The sequence below is a fragment of the Puma concolor genome, chromosome C2 (assembly GCF_028749965.1).
Source record: "Puma concolor isolate L17-30 chromosome C2, mPumCon1.1.hap2, whole genome shotgun sequence".
In the NCBI taxonomy this organism is placed as follows: domain Eukaryota; kingdom Metazoa; phylum Chordata; class Mammalia; order Carnivora; family Felidae; genus Puma; species Puma concolor.
The window spans coordinates 38302296-38316669 of record NC_141675.1 but is presented as its reverse complement, the minus strand read 5'-3'; the positions used below and the strand labels follow the sequence as shown (position 1 = coordinate 38316669).

Here is a 14374-nt window from a genome sequence, read left to right as displayed (position 1 = left end):
TGAGTAGCCATTCATATGATTTAAAATGGAAAACAAAAGAAGTTCCATTCAATCCAGCACTCAAACCTTTTTGTTAATTAAAAGTAAAAGATCACGGGCATTGTTATGGTAAAGAAGAAACCAGGAAAGTGTGATGCAAGCCAAGGGACAGACAACAAATAATGCAGGATCGACAGTTCTCTTTGAGATGAACAAGTGTGGTTGACCCAAGACTCTTAGTTTTACATGGTTTGCTTGCCAGATGGTGCCTAACCCTCCCTCCAGCCCTGACCTCTGTGGGATGGGGATCAAGGCTGGGGTGCAGGTGTCTGTCTAACACATTACTCAGAAGTAAAAACACTGAAAGCTTAATGGTGTTTGAAACAGCTTTGAAATGTTCCTTGTTTCAAAATAGCTACATTAAATAAGCAATCACAAAATGGTTGCATTAAAACATTGTAGACATACTTCCCAAGTAACTGAAAGCAGGGATGATTCTGATTTCCCTTTGTTGTGCTCCAACTTGCTCCTCTGCTCTTCCATGCCCTGTGCATCTAGTACCAGCTTTGTACATAGGTGATGTTTATTACTGCTGGTTAAATATATATTCAGGAGTGTCTCCAGAATGCTCACTGTATATGTATTCAATAATCCTTATGCAGTACTGGGAAGTCTCTCTAGACAGTGAGCTAAGTGTGTGTGAAAATACAGAATTGAGACTCTTGGGAGGAAGGATGGAGGTTGGAGGAGCCAGGCAGGGATCAAGAATAAAACAAAACTAATGCATTTTGACCATGGAACTCTCAGAACACAAGGCTCAAAGGAAACGTGCCAATGGGTGACCATGAGAATAACCATGTTCCTAGAAAATGCTCCTTGTTCACTTTTTAGAAATAAATTAAGTGTGCTGAAAAGAATCTATTGATAACTCCATATTATATATTGTATTCTTACAATAAAGTAAGCTAAAGAAAAGAAAATGTTATTAAGAAAATCGTAAGAGAAATGCATTCACAGTTCTGAACTGTATCCAAAAAAACCCACCTATAAGTGGACCCACATAGTTTAATTCTTGTGGTTTTCACATGACTGAGGTACAAGAATGGACATAAGATCACTGAAATTATCTCTCTCTCTCTCTCTGTATATATATGATATATATCTGATATATATCATATATATGATCTCCCTTTCTCCTTCTCTCTCTCTCTCTCTCTCTCTCTAGATATATATATCATATATATATATATATATATATATATATATATATATATGTATGATATCCTTCAATCAGTTTAGTGTTTGGCACCTGGAAAATTATGCTGATAAATATTTTCAGCAAAAAGAAATTATACCTCAAAGAAAATAAAAATCATTACATTATAAACTAAATGTACATGTATATGAAAAGATATCAACATCACTCATCATCAGGGAAATGCAAATCAAAACCACAATGAGATATTATCTCACACCTGTTATCAAAAAGATAAGAAATAACAAATAATGGTGACGTTGGGAGAAAAAGCAACGCTTACGTTCTGTTGGTGGGAATGTAAATTGGTGCAACCACTATGGAAAACTATATGGAAGTTCCTCAAAAAATTAAAAATAGATGGGAATGCAAGCTGATGCAGCCACTGTGGAAAACAGTATGGAGGTTCCTCAAAAAACTAAAAATAGAACTACACTATGACCCAGCAATTGCACTACTAGGTATTTATTCAAGGGATACAGGTATGCTGTTTCGAAGAGACACATGCACCCCAATGTTTATAGCAGCACTATCCACAATAGCCAAAGTATGGAAAGAGCCCAAATGTCCATCAATGGATGAATGGATAAAGAAGATATGGTATATATATATATATACACACACACACACACACACACACACACACACACACACACACACACAATGGAATACTACTCAGCAATCAAAAAGAATTAAATCTTGCCATTTGCAACTACGTGGATGGAACTAGAGGGTATTATGCTAAGCAAAATTAGTCAGAGAAAGACAAACATCATATAACTTCTCTCATATGAGGACTTTAAGACACAGAACAGATGAACATAAGGGAAAAGAAGCAAAAATAATATAAAAACAGGGAGGGGGACAAAATAGAAGAGACTCTTAAACAGGGAGAACAAACAGAGGGTTACAGGTGGGGGTGTAGGAGGGGGAATGGGCTAAATGGGTAAGGGGCATTAAAGAATCTACCCCTGCAATCAGTGTTGCACTATACGCTAACTAATTTGGATGTAAATTAAAATAAATAAATAAATAAACAAACAAACAAATAAATAAATAAAATTAAAAAAATTAAAAATAGAAATGCCGTATGTTTCAGCAATTCCATTTCTGCATATTTATCTGAAGAAAACAAAAACACTAACTTGAAAAGTTTCCTGCACTCCCATATTCATTGCAGCATTATGGACAATAACCAAGACATGTGAATAACCTAAGTGTCCACTGACAGATGAATGGATAAATAAAATGTGGTATATATATATATATATATATATATATATATATATATATATATATGAAATACTACTCATTCATAAAAAAGAATGAAATCTTGCCATTTACAACAAGATGGATAGAACTTAAGGGCATGATGCTGAGTGAAATAAGTCAGACAGAGGAAGGCAAATAGGATAAGCCCTAACTTATATGTGGAATTTGACACCAAAACAAACCAAACAAAAACCAAGCTCACAGATACAAAGAACGAATTGGTGGTTGACAGAGGTAGGAGGTAGAGGGTGGGCAAAATGGGTAAAGAGGGTCCAAGGTGCAAACTTTCAGTTATAAAATAAATAAGTCATGGGGATGTAATATGCAGTATGGTAACTATAATTAATACTGTATTGCATATCTACAAGTTTCTAAGAGAGTCAATCTTAAAAGTCCTCATCACAAGAAAAAAAATTTTATAACTATATATGATGACAAATGTTAAGAAGATTTATTTCCCAATATGTACAAATAACAAATCATTATATTTTACACCTGAAACTAATGTCAGTTATACCTCAATAAAAATTTTTAGTTTTTAAGAGGACCAAAACCAAAATGGAACTAATGGCAGGTGAGCTCAAGGCCCAGAGTCCAATGATTGAGATGCATTCTCTTTGATGTTAAGTATGCAGTAATATAGCAGAATATTTTCCTTTCCATATTAATATATTGCTGTAATCAATAATATTGTGCTAAATGCAGGGATCATCTATGAATCATGGAACTGACTATTTGCCTCTTTGCAGAGATCTAGGGTATGGCAAGCCCCCTGGTAACATCAGATGTTATTTGTTTACAGGAAAATGCTCTTTATATGAAAAGTACCTTCCAGCCATGCCTGATCAATATCCAGCTGTCACACAGTGCATGCACGCATGCTTTATTTGGCATCATTCTTTTCAGGGACTTTCTAACCAGATCCAATTGGTAACCACATTCAATAATAATTATGGTTGAGCTTTGAGCCACGATACAACTGTGCTTTATTCTCATCAGTTGTGCTCATTTAATTATTTGCAAAGTTTTCAAACAAGTTAAAAAACTGAAAGTAGAAGGAGAGACTGTACGAAATAATAAGTCACCTTTACTGGAGACGTTCAAGCCTAGCTATATAATAACCACTCAGGAAGAGGTGCCCTGTAAAGGAAAGAGTGGGGAGTTTGGAATTAGTAAAGTTTGACTCTGGCTTTGCTACCCAGCTGCTGAACATCTCTGAGCCTCTCGGTTCTTGTCTGAAAATGGAAGTAGTTCATATTCACCTTGCAAAGTGTATTCTGAAAATTTTAAAGATAATCTGAATACTGTATTCAGACTATTATAAATGGGAACACAGTTGGACTAGATGACTCACAAGGATATGTGACATCCCTATTCTAAGATTCTAGGATTCTAAATTCTAACCTTTTAAAGGCTTACAGTACTGACAATAATTTCTCCACCTACAAATATGTGGTGTGTGCTTAGCATGTGCAAAGCACTGTGTTTCAAAGAAAACTGTTCATAAATTATTAGGAGCAGGAACTCAATGATCTATCTTACACACTTGTATAACTGCTTCTAAGGTTAAATTAATGAATGCTACCTAAAAGGCCCTATCAAAAGCAAGCCAACAGCCTATGTTAGTCTCCTACCCAAAGGATAACTCTGAATTTGGATGAATAGAATGTGTAAATATAATGCCTTTATAGAAAGACAAGGAAACAGGAAGGGCAGAATTGGGAGAAATAACCCTCAAATGGAGACTGCCATCCTAGCTTAGGGAAGCTGTGGGAGGGCTGAATGAAGGCTTGGGTAGGTCTGTTCACAGCTTAGGGGCTACTGGGTGACAGATGAGGACCTCCAAACACCTTTTCCAGTGACCTGAGAGGCAAGAAAAGGGAGTCCACCCTACACCTGGAAGAATGGATGGAAGCAAGTTAGACAAACAAGAGGCATGGACTCTACAGTGTGGGGTCAATAGCATGGATGGCGTACCCTTATCGGCCAAAGTGTCTTGACTTGTCCACCTGCCCCAACATGTTATTTACAAATCACTTCCATGTACGACATGGTAAGTATATCATAAACCTTCACAGAGTAGAGACATTGAAAAGGATTTTGAAACAGAAGTTGTAATATTTTATTCTTCACTTTAGTCAGTCTTCTTGGGCATCCCACTTTGGAGACCAGTAATACAGAACAGGTGAACTTGTGGGAGAAAGGGGAATATGGAGTTGTCATTCCCTGCATAGAAGCTCAAAGGGGAAACACACCCTCTACAAGTCTCCCACCGCTTTTCTTCAAAAGAGAACTTTGTCACCATGTCAGTGAATAGGCAGGAATAGTGCCAGATAAGAACTCAGTGTCCCCACCACTCTCACTCTAGCTTCCAGACTTCTGCCTGGCCTGCAGATTGCACTTTTCTTCCAAGGTTGCCATAGTTACATCTGATGCCACTGCCAGAAGGTTTTCCACCATTAGGAAGTTCAGACTCTATAATCTGGTAGTTACTGTATCTGACCTGGATGAGTTTGGATGACAACACTATGACTATTTTCAATTTGAGGGAAGGGAAGCACTTTGTTTAGACTGTATATTATGAGGAGAGGGACTGAACTTTACAGAGTTCTTTTTATACAGAATCCTGGGTACTGGGTCCACAGTGGGTTTTGTTTGGTCAGTTGATTAGTTTGGGTTAAAAATTAGACTAGGAAAAAAATTATTTCCTGCAAAAACAGATATATAATTAGCAAATATCATAGCATATGGTTGTTGTTGTTTTTTCTGCAGGCTTTACAAAAAGCTCACTGTCCCTACTAGGGAACATCAAATTTGCTGTGGATTTTTTATATATGCTTCATCTTATGACTGTAGAGAGAAACACAAATAAGCCTATAAATTGGTCTCTAAAAACATCACCAAAGCAACCACATGGGGAAAAAACATTTGTCCAGTTTGCTACAGTTCCCGTATATGATTGCATTCTGCAGTGGGGACCACTCAGCACCCAAATGTACAGAGCCTCTACAGAACTACAAAAAAACATTTGTGGTCTTGGTTTGACAAGCTTTCAGTTGGGAGAACTGGCTGGGTTCTGCCTCTAAACACTGGCACTGGCATTCCAATGTAATACTTGGTGATTCCTCTCATCAAGAACTTGGTAGTCAGTTCTGGTTACCTTAGAGATGCCTTATCTCCCAGTGAAACTTTAGGGAATGGCAGTCAGCCGGCTGCTTCTATCTGTTTAGCCAAGCCCATGAGGTGTGAGAGTGGTTTTCACTGACAAGAGGCAGTTAGCTGACTGGAGTTAAACCACAAAACCTAGCCTGGGTAGGGTTTGGGGTACACATTTTGATATCTCAAAAAAAGCTTATGGAAAATTATTTCTAAAGATTGGTAGTAATTACGGAAAAGTCATTATACTGGGTTTGGTTCGGTTTGTTTTTTTAGTAAGTTAGGTCAGTTTTGCTGACTCCTTATTTCTTTTTTACTTGACTTTGTCAAGGTATAGCAAAGACAGATGTCTGGGTTGGCACCAAAGAGCTTTGATGACACCAGTCCATGGCATCAGTTGATCTTGTGCCTCATGTGGAGTGGAAGACGGAAGAGAAAAGAGAAAAGCAGAAATCATAAAGGCTTTCTGAAAGTTAGGTTTCAGACGTTTTGACTTTGTAAAACTGAGTGTTTTAGTGAATATCATAGTTTATTATAGCCAGTCTCACCACTCTCAGTCATAAAATAAATATGATTTTCTCTAACTAGAGTTTTCACACATTCATTTATAGTCAATTCCATTATTTCACTCAGTGTGAACTATTATATTTTCCCCAATTAAGTGAGCTGATTATGCAACTAAAAGATTGGTAACAGCTTAGGTTGTTTGTGGAGTACAAAAAAAGTATGAAATTATTTTTCCTACTCTGCCCCAGATTCAAGTTATTCATTCCCAGGATTGAATTATAATCCCAGGATTGATTTATAAATGTCTAAATCTTAATTCCTTTTACAAATTAGCATGGGTCTTTAGTCCAGATGTTAAAGGAAATTTGCTTTAAATTGTTTTAAATTTAAATTTGCTTTAAAACAATAAGACTACAGACAGTGGAAAAATAAAAAATACTAAAACAAAACACTAGTTGAGTAACTACAGCAAAATCTCATTTATTTGAAATTCATTAATCAGGAATTGGTGATTGTTCAATAAAGGTACAAGACCATGGGGCGCCTGGGTGGCGCAGTCGGTTAAGCGTCCGACTTCAGCCAGGTCACGATCTCGCGGTCCGTGAGTTCGAGCCCCGCATCAGGCTCTGGGCTGATGGCTCAGAGCCTGGAGCCTGTTTCACATTCTGTGTCTCCCTCTCTCTCTGCCCCTCCCCCGTTCATGCTCTGTCTCTCTCTGTCCCAAAAATAAATAAACGCTGAAAAAAAAAAAAAAAGACCAAAATGTACCTTTAGCCTAGTTGTGTAAGAGTTTGCTAAGTCAGTTACTAGCAGAAAACTTCTTTAAAAAGAGAGAAGGCTGAAACTTCTATAGAGAATGTTCTAATACCTTTAAGTAATTTTAGAAATTTAAAGCATTGAATGATAGTTATAAATAATTCTTATCAATAATTTAAGTTCTTCTTGAGCCACTAAGTAAATCTTCTTTGACCTACTTAAAGGATTTGCTGTAACCATGAAGGTAGCCTTTCATTTATAAAATGAAAATGAAAGCCTTTTCCTAAATCCAACTGTCCTTCCCTCCTAGTTTTCTTTGCGCAAAGCAAGTCGTTGGATGTTCTGGTTTAAGTGCATGAGATCTAGAAGCAGCTTGCCTGGGTTCAAATCTCCCTTTTACCAATTGGGCATGTTATTTACGGTCGTGGTGCCTCCATTTCCCAGGCTGCAAAGGGGGGAAAAATAACACCTAAAAGATTTGAAAACCGTAAAGCACTTAGAACAGTGGGTGGTCCCTTTAAAATTAGCTGTTGTTGCCATAACACTATATTGCAGGTCAGTGATTCAAGTTAGACTCAGTCACACCCCCAGGGCATCACTGAGAGAAACTTCTGTGAAATGGTAAACATTTTACAGCAGACAGGCTTTAAAGCCCCTTTTTACAAAACTCAAGGGCAAATTTTCTTTCACACCGCAGTGCATCACAACCGTCTTTCGATTCTTCAGACTTCCTTTCTTCTGGCCTCCATCCACCCAACCTAGCCTGCCAGGTACTTCTGGTTAATTATGCATCAGCTTTTTCCAAGCCACCCCCTGCCAGTCTCTACGAATTCGTCTTAGTTGTCTTTCCATTTCGTGCTAGAACGCACCTCCTCCCTTAAGTCCTGCCTCATCAACACCCTCCGCTATGCTATGATCAGCCCTTGACTCGGGCACAGCTCTGCTTGGGAACCCTGGTTCAATAAATGCTTCAGATGGTTAGAGGCTTTCTGAATCGGCCGGTCTTCATCTGAAATTTTTCAATAAAACGTGGAGTTTGAGCAGCCCGCCCTGAGTTGTTGGACTTTGGCTCCAAACCAGACTCCCAGTTAAAGACACAAGAACACGAGGTTGGGTGAGCCACGGCCCTGGAGGGTTGGTGAGCGCGACCGGAGGCCGGTTTAGGAACGGTTCATTTGGACAGGATGCGGACGAAGGAAAGGAGGTTAGTGACGCACCTGAATAAGTCCGCTAGACGAAAAGGAATAAACTAAGGCTTTTATCGTGTAGATTAAGGGACCCGCGCGCCCGCGCGCAAGCGCGCGCGCACACACGCCACATGCAAGAAAAGAGAGGGGCAGTCTCAGGTATCTGACAATGACACGGCTCTGATCGAGACACGGTCTCAAAGGCCCCCGATTTCCGGAGCTCCCTACCCCCGCCACCTCCGAAGATTACTGTTAGCGCATCTCTCCGCCCACCCCAGGCTCTGGAACTCCAGGCACCCTCCCCCCAACCCGGTGGCCCCAGCTCCCCGCTCCCCCTCCCCCCGAGAACACTGCTCCCCAGTGTCCTCTGGAACGCCGGAGTGGCTGTCGGGTTTCGAACCCGGGCGTCGACCCTGGCCCTTGGTGCGCTCAGCCGAGTCGCTGGCGCTGCCTTTGCCCCCACATCAATCATTTAGGGGCTCGCTCGGGCTACTGCGGCCCGAGGAAGGGGGATGGTACGGAACTCGAGACAGGGGACAACTCTATCCCCCGAGGCGGCTGCGAAACACTAGCCGGGGAGGCCCCCGCCCTCCCTCGGTGCGCCTGTCCCTCCCTCCTTCCAGCGCCTCGGCTCCCACATCCCCGCCTCCCGCTCCGGGGGCGGCGGCGGCGGCGGCGGCGGCTGCGCCCGCACCGCGCGATGCCCAGTCACCGCAGCAGCGCCGCCGCTGCCGCAGCAGTCCGCCGCCGCCGCCGCCGCCGCTGCTGCCGCAGCGCGGGCGACCGCGAGCCCGTAGCAGGGAGCCTGGTGAAGGCGCCGCCGAGCCCGCGGGCTCCTGCCAGTCGCTGCGCTGCTTATAACCTGATTATTGTTTCTATTTATTTTTTTAGGAAGGGCTGCTCAGAATAAGGTCTTCTCTTGAATCGGCAGCGACGCCCCCGGCGCGTGCACAAAGGCTCCGACGGCGGCCGGCGGGGACTGCCGAGCGCGCGGGAGCCGGCGCCAGAGGTCGCCTGTGCGCGACCTAGCCAAGCCCCAGGCACCATGCCGCGGCGCCTGCAGCCCCGGGGAGCAGGCACAAAGGGCCCGCCTGCCACAACCTTGGCGGCTTCGGAGGCCGCCTCGCGTCCCCATCCCTCCGCCTCCGGGGACCCCCCAGCATCGGCCAAGCCGCTGCTGCGCTGGGACGAGGTGCCCGACGACTTCGTGGAGTGCTTCATCCTGTCGGGCTACCGGCGGCTGCCTTGTACGGCGCAGGAGTGCCTAGCCTCGGTACTGAAGCCTACCAACGAGACGCTCAACTTCTGGACGCACTTCATCCCGCTACTGCTGTTCCTGAGCAAGTTCTGCCGCCTGTTTTTCCTGAGCGGCCAGGACGTGCCCTTCCATCACCCATGGCTGCTGCCGCTGTGGTGCTACGCGTCGGGCGTGCTGCTGACCTTCGCCATGAGCTGCACGGCGCACGTGTTCAGCTGCCTGTCACTGCGCCTGCGCGCTGCCTTCTTCTACCTGGACTACGCGTCCATCAGCTACTACGGTTTTGGCAGCACGGTGGCCTACTACTACTACCTGCTGCCGGGCCTGAGCTTGTTGGACGCCAGAGTGATGACACCGTATGTGCAGCAGCGCCTGGGCTGGCACGTGGACTGCACACGCCTCATTGCTGCCTACCGCGCGCTCGTGCTGCCCGTGGCCTTCGTGCTGGCTGTGGCCTGCACGGTGGCCTGCTGCAAGAGCCGCACAGACTGGTGCTCTTACCCGTTCGCGCTTCGCACTTTTGTCTTCGTCATGCCGCTCAGCATGGCCTGCCCCATCATGCTCGAGAGCTGGCTCTTTGACCTGCGCGGTGAGAACCCCACGCTCTTCGTGCACTTCTATCGTCGCTACTTCTGGCTAGTGGTGGCCGCCTTCTTCAATGTGAGCAAGATCCCCGAGCGCATCCAGCCAGGCCTCTTTGACATCATTGGCCACAGCCACCAGCTCTTCCACATATTCACTTTTCTCAGCATCTATGACCAGGTGTACTATGTGGAGGAGGGCCTGCGCCAATTCCTCAAGGCGCCGCCTGCTGCACCCACCTTTTCTGGCACAGTGGGTTACATGCTGCTGCTGGTGGTCTGTCTGGGGCTGGTCATCAAGAAGTTCCTAAACAACTCGGAATTCTGCAGTAAAAAGTGAACCTTCGCCTTGGAGGAGGCCGCTGGTTTGCTCACCTATTTGTTTGGAGTTTCTGTTGTTGCTACTGTTGGTTTGTTTTCAAGTTTTGTTGTGTTTCCTTCTTTGCTCGAGGAAGGTGCTGCAAAACCACAGGAAAAAAATCCAATGCAACAAGGGGGTCTCAGTGCACTTGGGGCTTTTGAAGAGGGAGGTGGTTCCAGCAGGAGGGAGAGGGTCACTGGTTCTTTCCCCTGGAAAAATTCTGGTGGTGTCTCTGACATCCAGAGGCAGTGAGGAACACCCCAAATAAAACCCCAAACAGTTCGGTTTTCCGGTCACTTTCTGTGCCAGTGGTAATGACAAGTAGCCCTTGTGAGGTCAAGTATGCAGTAAAGAGGGTAAGTAGACAAAATCGTTGGGTACTTCCATTTCAGTCTGAGGAATGCTTGGATTTGTCAAAAGAATGGAGCTTTGTAGGAAACGGGCACAAAGACACAAACCCAGGGCTTAACCTACTAGAAAATGCATGGAATGTGAACACAAGTTAATTATCTCAAAATGTTTCTCAGATGTTATTTAAATAGTAATATATACAATGATTTTTCATGATTTATCAAAGCCTGTGATATGCACTGAATTGTCTTTGTTACATAGTTTTGAATTTTGCAGCCCTTCTGCATTGCATACACTTGAACTGGACATCAGGGCAAGCTGCTTGAGAATTCTCAACTACTTTTTTAAACAGTGTTTTCTGAAGGTGTATGTGTGTCATGATACAACTGTGAATTATTCTACCTTAGGGACTCTGGTTAAACTATTGTTGAGGAGCTCAGTGGTTTGTATACATCCCAGATTCCAATTTACTTTAATGTATTCCACAAAACCTTTCTTATTTTTTGTTTTGTTTTTGATTTTATTGTTTCCTTCTCTAATTATTTAAATTGCCACTAGAATAATGTGCCTTTTGAAGGAATGCCCAAAGGACCGGTCCTCAAACATAGTTTCATGCATGGGGAGAGCAGTAAGAATAAGGTTTTCTTACTTTACTGCAAATCAGGGTCTAACATTCCACCCAGAAGAGAAGGAAGATGGTGTTGATTTTAAGTTTTTGGTAGGACTGGAAGTAGCTTACCGGGACCTGCAGAGCATTTGACTTCTCTAAGAGAAGGAGTCAACCCGCTAAAGTGGCTGTGGTTCTTAATGCAGCCATTGGGGGAAGGTGAGAGGAAACTGTTCTACACCAATGCCATTTATCCTTGCTTAAAATTCAAAACATAATATGCAGGAATAACTGAGGCAGTTAAATTATGGAAGTCGGGAGCATATTACTTGAGTTGTAATTGAAAATGTTGAGTTAAATAACATTAACTTTGCATAGTTAAAACCCTGAAGTCTCATTTGGATCCCCACTATGGAAATGAATGGCAGTGGCCCTAAGTCGTTGAAAAATTAGTGAATGTGCTCCTGCGATCCTTCCTAACAACAACATCGGCCGATGTTATTTAAGACATTTCTCATAAACAATAACCTGTACTTGAGATAACAACTCTAGGTTAACACAAAACCACTGAGGTGGCTTATTGAAATACTTATCACACTTCCTGATAAGTTCTTTTGGTTAAGAGCCAAATAAGTCATTGAATGGGGAGTCTTGACTTCATAGTATAATTTAGATCAAGCACATAAGGTAGATGAACACTTACCTCAGCACTGGTAGGCTGGATCTCCTTAAAAGATCTGTTTTTGTTTATGCTTTTAATCTCTACTGTATTTGTAAACAGAGAGGCTTGGCACAATTCCCTGGAGTAACCAGTATTCTTGTGTGTTAATCTGCACACAGAAGTTAACTTTACATATGTCTATATTTAATTTAGAACCTCTTAATGGGATTGTAAATACACTTTGCACATTTGCTGATGGGTGTCTGTCCAATCTTATGCAAAGTGCAAGGAGGTTCCCCTTAGGTGATAGAGGCTGAGAATTTGTACCTAGCACAGATGTTTTTCCTCAGCTATAACTTAACTCAGTGCATGTATTCAAGGACAGTTGTGGAAATCAGGATATTTCCACATGCAAACTTATTTGCATGTCATTGCTGTCTCTTCTAGAGCTCCAAAGAATGTTAGTGTGGAAGCTAGAGAAACAGGTCGAAGAGTGTTTGGTAGCTTCCTTGTAAAATGGGACCTCCCCTTTCAGATGGAACTTTCAAGGGACAGATTCTAAAAAGGGTCCATGAGTTTGAGAACAAGAAATAAACCCCATATTTGTCATTTTAAACTTTTGTAGGAGATGTTCTGGGTCTACAAATAGAATTATCTTCTTGCCCTGTGTCTTTGTCCTTAAACAGAGGCCACTTAAGGATAAATTTATACCCATATCATTTTCAAGTGATTATGATGCATGAGCCCAGTAAGGTGACACAGTTTTCCCCTGAAAGTTTTCAGCACCCCGTATGTCCCAGAGTGAATGAGGACTCACTTTCCTTCCCTTTGCCTTTTCCTTCCTCCACTTTGCTTTCCCTCATTCCATCTCAGTTTTTATGTACCACATATAACATTGATAAAAGGACATTCTGGTAGAAAACAATGGTTTGACTTCACTTCATATTTGCAAATAGATACCATATATGCTATAAAGGACCAGGGATGATTTGTGAAACTATGTATGTTATTTGCTAAATTATATCAGATTTCTGTCCAGATGAATGATGATATTTTAGAAGCAGCAAATATTTACTGAGTTTCCATTTGCATGGAACTAGCCAGATATATTATTACATATTTCAGGGGTAACACAGCAGTCAGAATAAAATATCTTTAAAAAATATCTTTGACATTCTCCACTTTGCCATACCCATTAGAATTCAGTTTTGCTTTATTGTGTTCAGCTGTTTGAAATGTAGAACAAATGATAAATAAGAATGTACTCCATTATCTCTGCAAAACCTATTTTGCCAGTGGAATTTTGAAGCAGATTATGTAATACATTTTATTTTTACTTGTTAGTCATGATCTCGATGACATCTCAAGGAGCAGCGTCATAAAGTCATGCCTGGGAAATGAGGGGGTCTGACTTCAGAGCCTGTCACCTTGGGGGCTGGTCTCAGGCTGACTCAGCTGAGTGGGTTGGCTAAAGGGGGTTCCTTTCTTCCATGTCCTTGCAGCTACACCCTCAGGTGAAAGGGATGACCTTCCCCGAGAGAAGTGAGTTTTTTGGTCATGTCATGACTGGCTTGTAAAAATAAACGTGATCTTTTCCACTGGCCATACACTTTCTATAAATAGCCCGGGAAGAAAGTATGGGGCTTCAGAGCTGGCCAGAGTGGCCTTCACATGTTTCCATTCATAAATCCTACCCTTAAGTGCTTGCAGTTAAAAACCATTTAGCCTAATTCATCATGCCACTTCAGGGGAATCATTTCTAAGAATGCAGAATTGGGGGGATGGAGGTGATTTTTATTTTTTCTGATTTGGTGCTGAATCTGAGGGCTCCCAGCAATAAAGAACAGGGATTGTTACCTTCAAATCTCTTCTCAGTTTTATTTGGTTAATCTGCTCAAAGCTATAGTAGGAGACAGGTACAGTAGGAATTATCTCCATTTCGAGGTTCTACCAAGGCACAGAATGAAGTTTTCAAACTGGCATTAGAATGTGGGGATGGCTGTGTGCTCAGCTGAGTGTTTTTTGCTAGTTTGCATGGCTATGATGCCTGGCCAAGCACACAGACACTAATTGGAGATGTATGTGGATACAGGTATATAATTTAAAATTGTAAAACAGTGAAGTGAGATGTGGTTATCCTTGAATTTAGATTATAAAAATCTTAAACAGAATGTTACCAGGTAAATAGTTTTTATCATCTTGGATTGTTCTTCATCTATTAACATCTACCATGCTGACTTTACCCTGTCAGTATCTTTTGAGTTGATTTCCACATTTGTTCATGTAATCCTTTTAATAATCATTGAGCACCTACTGCATAGAAGACATTGGTCAAGGATCCATCCATATTATTACAGTTTGGTTCTTTTCTCCTTTCGGTTAGCGTAAAAGCAATGCATAGAATCTTATTTCAATTAACATGCTAACTTACCCAGAATCAATT

The 14374-nt window shown here is 42.3% G+C and overlaps 2 protein-coding genes across 6 annotated transcripts in view; one reads left to right on the top strand and one right to left on the bottom strand.

Annotated features, from left to right (window-relative positions):
- The window catches only part of LOC147577204 (uncharacterized), a 109801-nt gene that overhangs the window by 40470 nt on the left and 54957 nt on the right, over nucleotides 1–14374 (bottom strand). The window lies entirely within an intron of this gene.
- PAQR9 (progestin and adipoQ receptor family member 9) lies at nucleotides 7558–13096 on the top strand. 3 transcript variants are annotated; one of them, XM_086674444.1, is made up of 2 exons: nucleotides 7558–8129; nucleotides 9004–13096. In XM_086674444.1, the coding sequence occupies exon 2, from the start codon at nucleotides 9158–9160 to the stop codon at nucleotides 10289–10291; it is 1134 nt and encodes a 377-aa protein (XP_086530570.1). In that variant the 5' UTR covers nucleotides 7558–8129; nucleotides 9004–9157; the 3' UTR covers nucleotides 10292–13096. The 3 variants fall into 3 exon arrangements, with proteins under 3 accessions (XP_086530570.1, XP_086530569.1, XP_086530571.1); XM_086674443.1 differs by lacking the exon at nucleotides 7558–8129 and adding an exon at nucleotides 8498–8709; XM_086674445.1 differs by lacking the exon at nucleotides 7558–8129 and adding an exon at nucleotides 8504–8627.

Bases quoted from the DNA above. Each gene is read 5' to 3' on its own strand.
- PAQR9 (XM_086674444.1), top strand. From the start codon at position 9,158: ATGCCGCGGCGCCTGCAGCCCCGGGGAGCAGGCACAAAGGGCCCGCCT.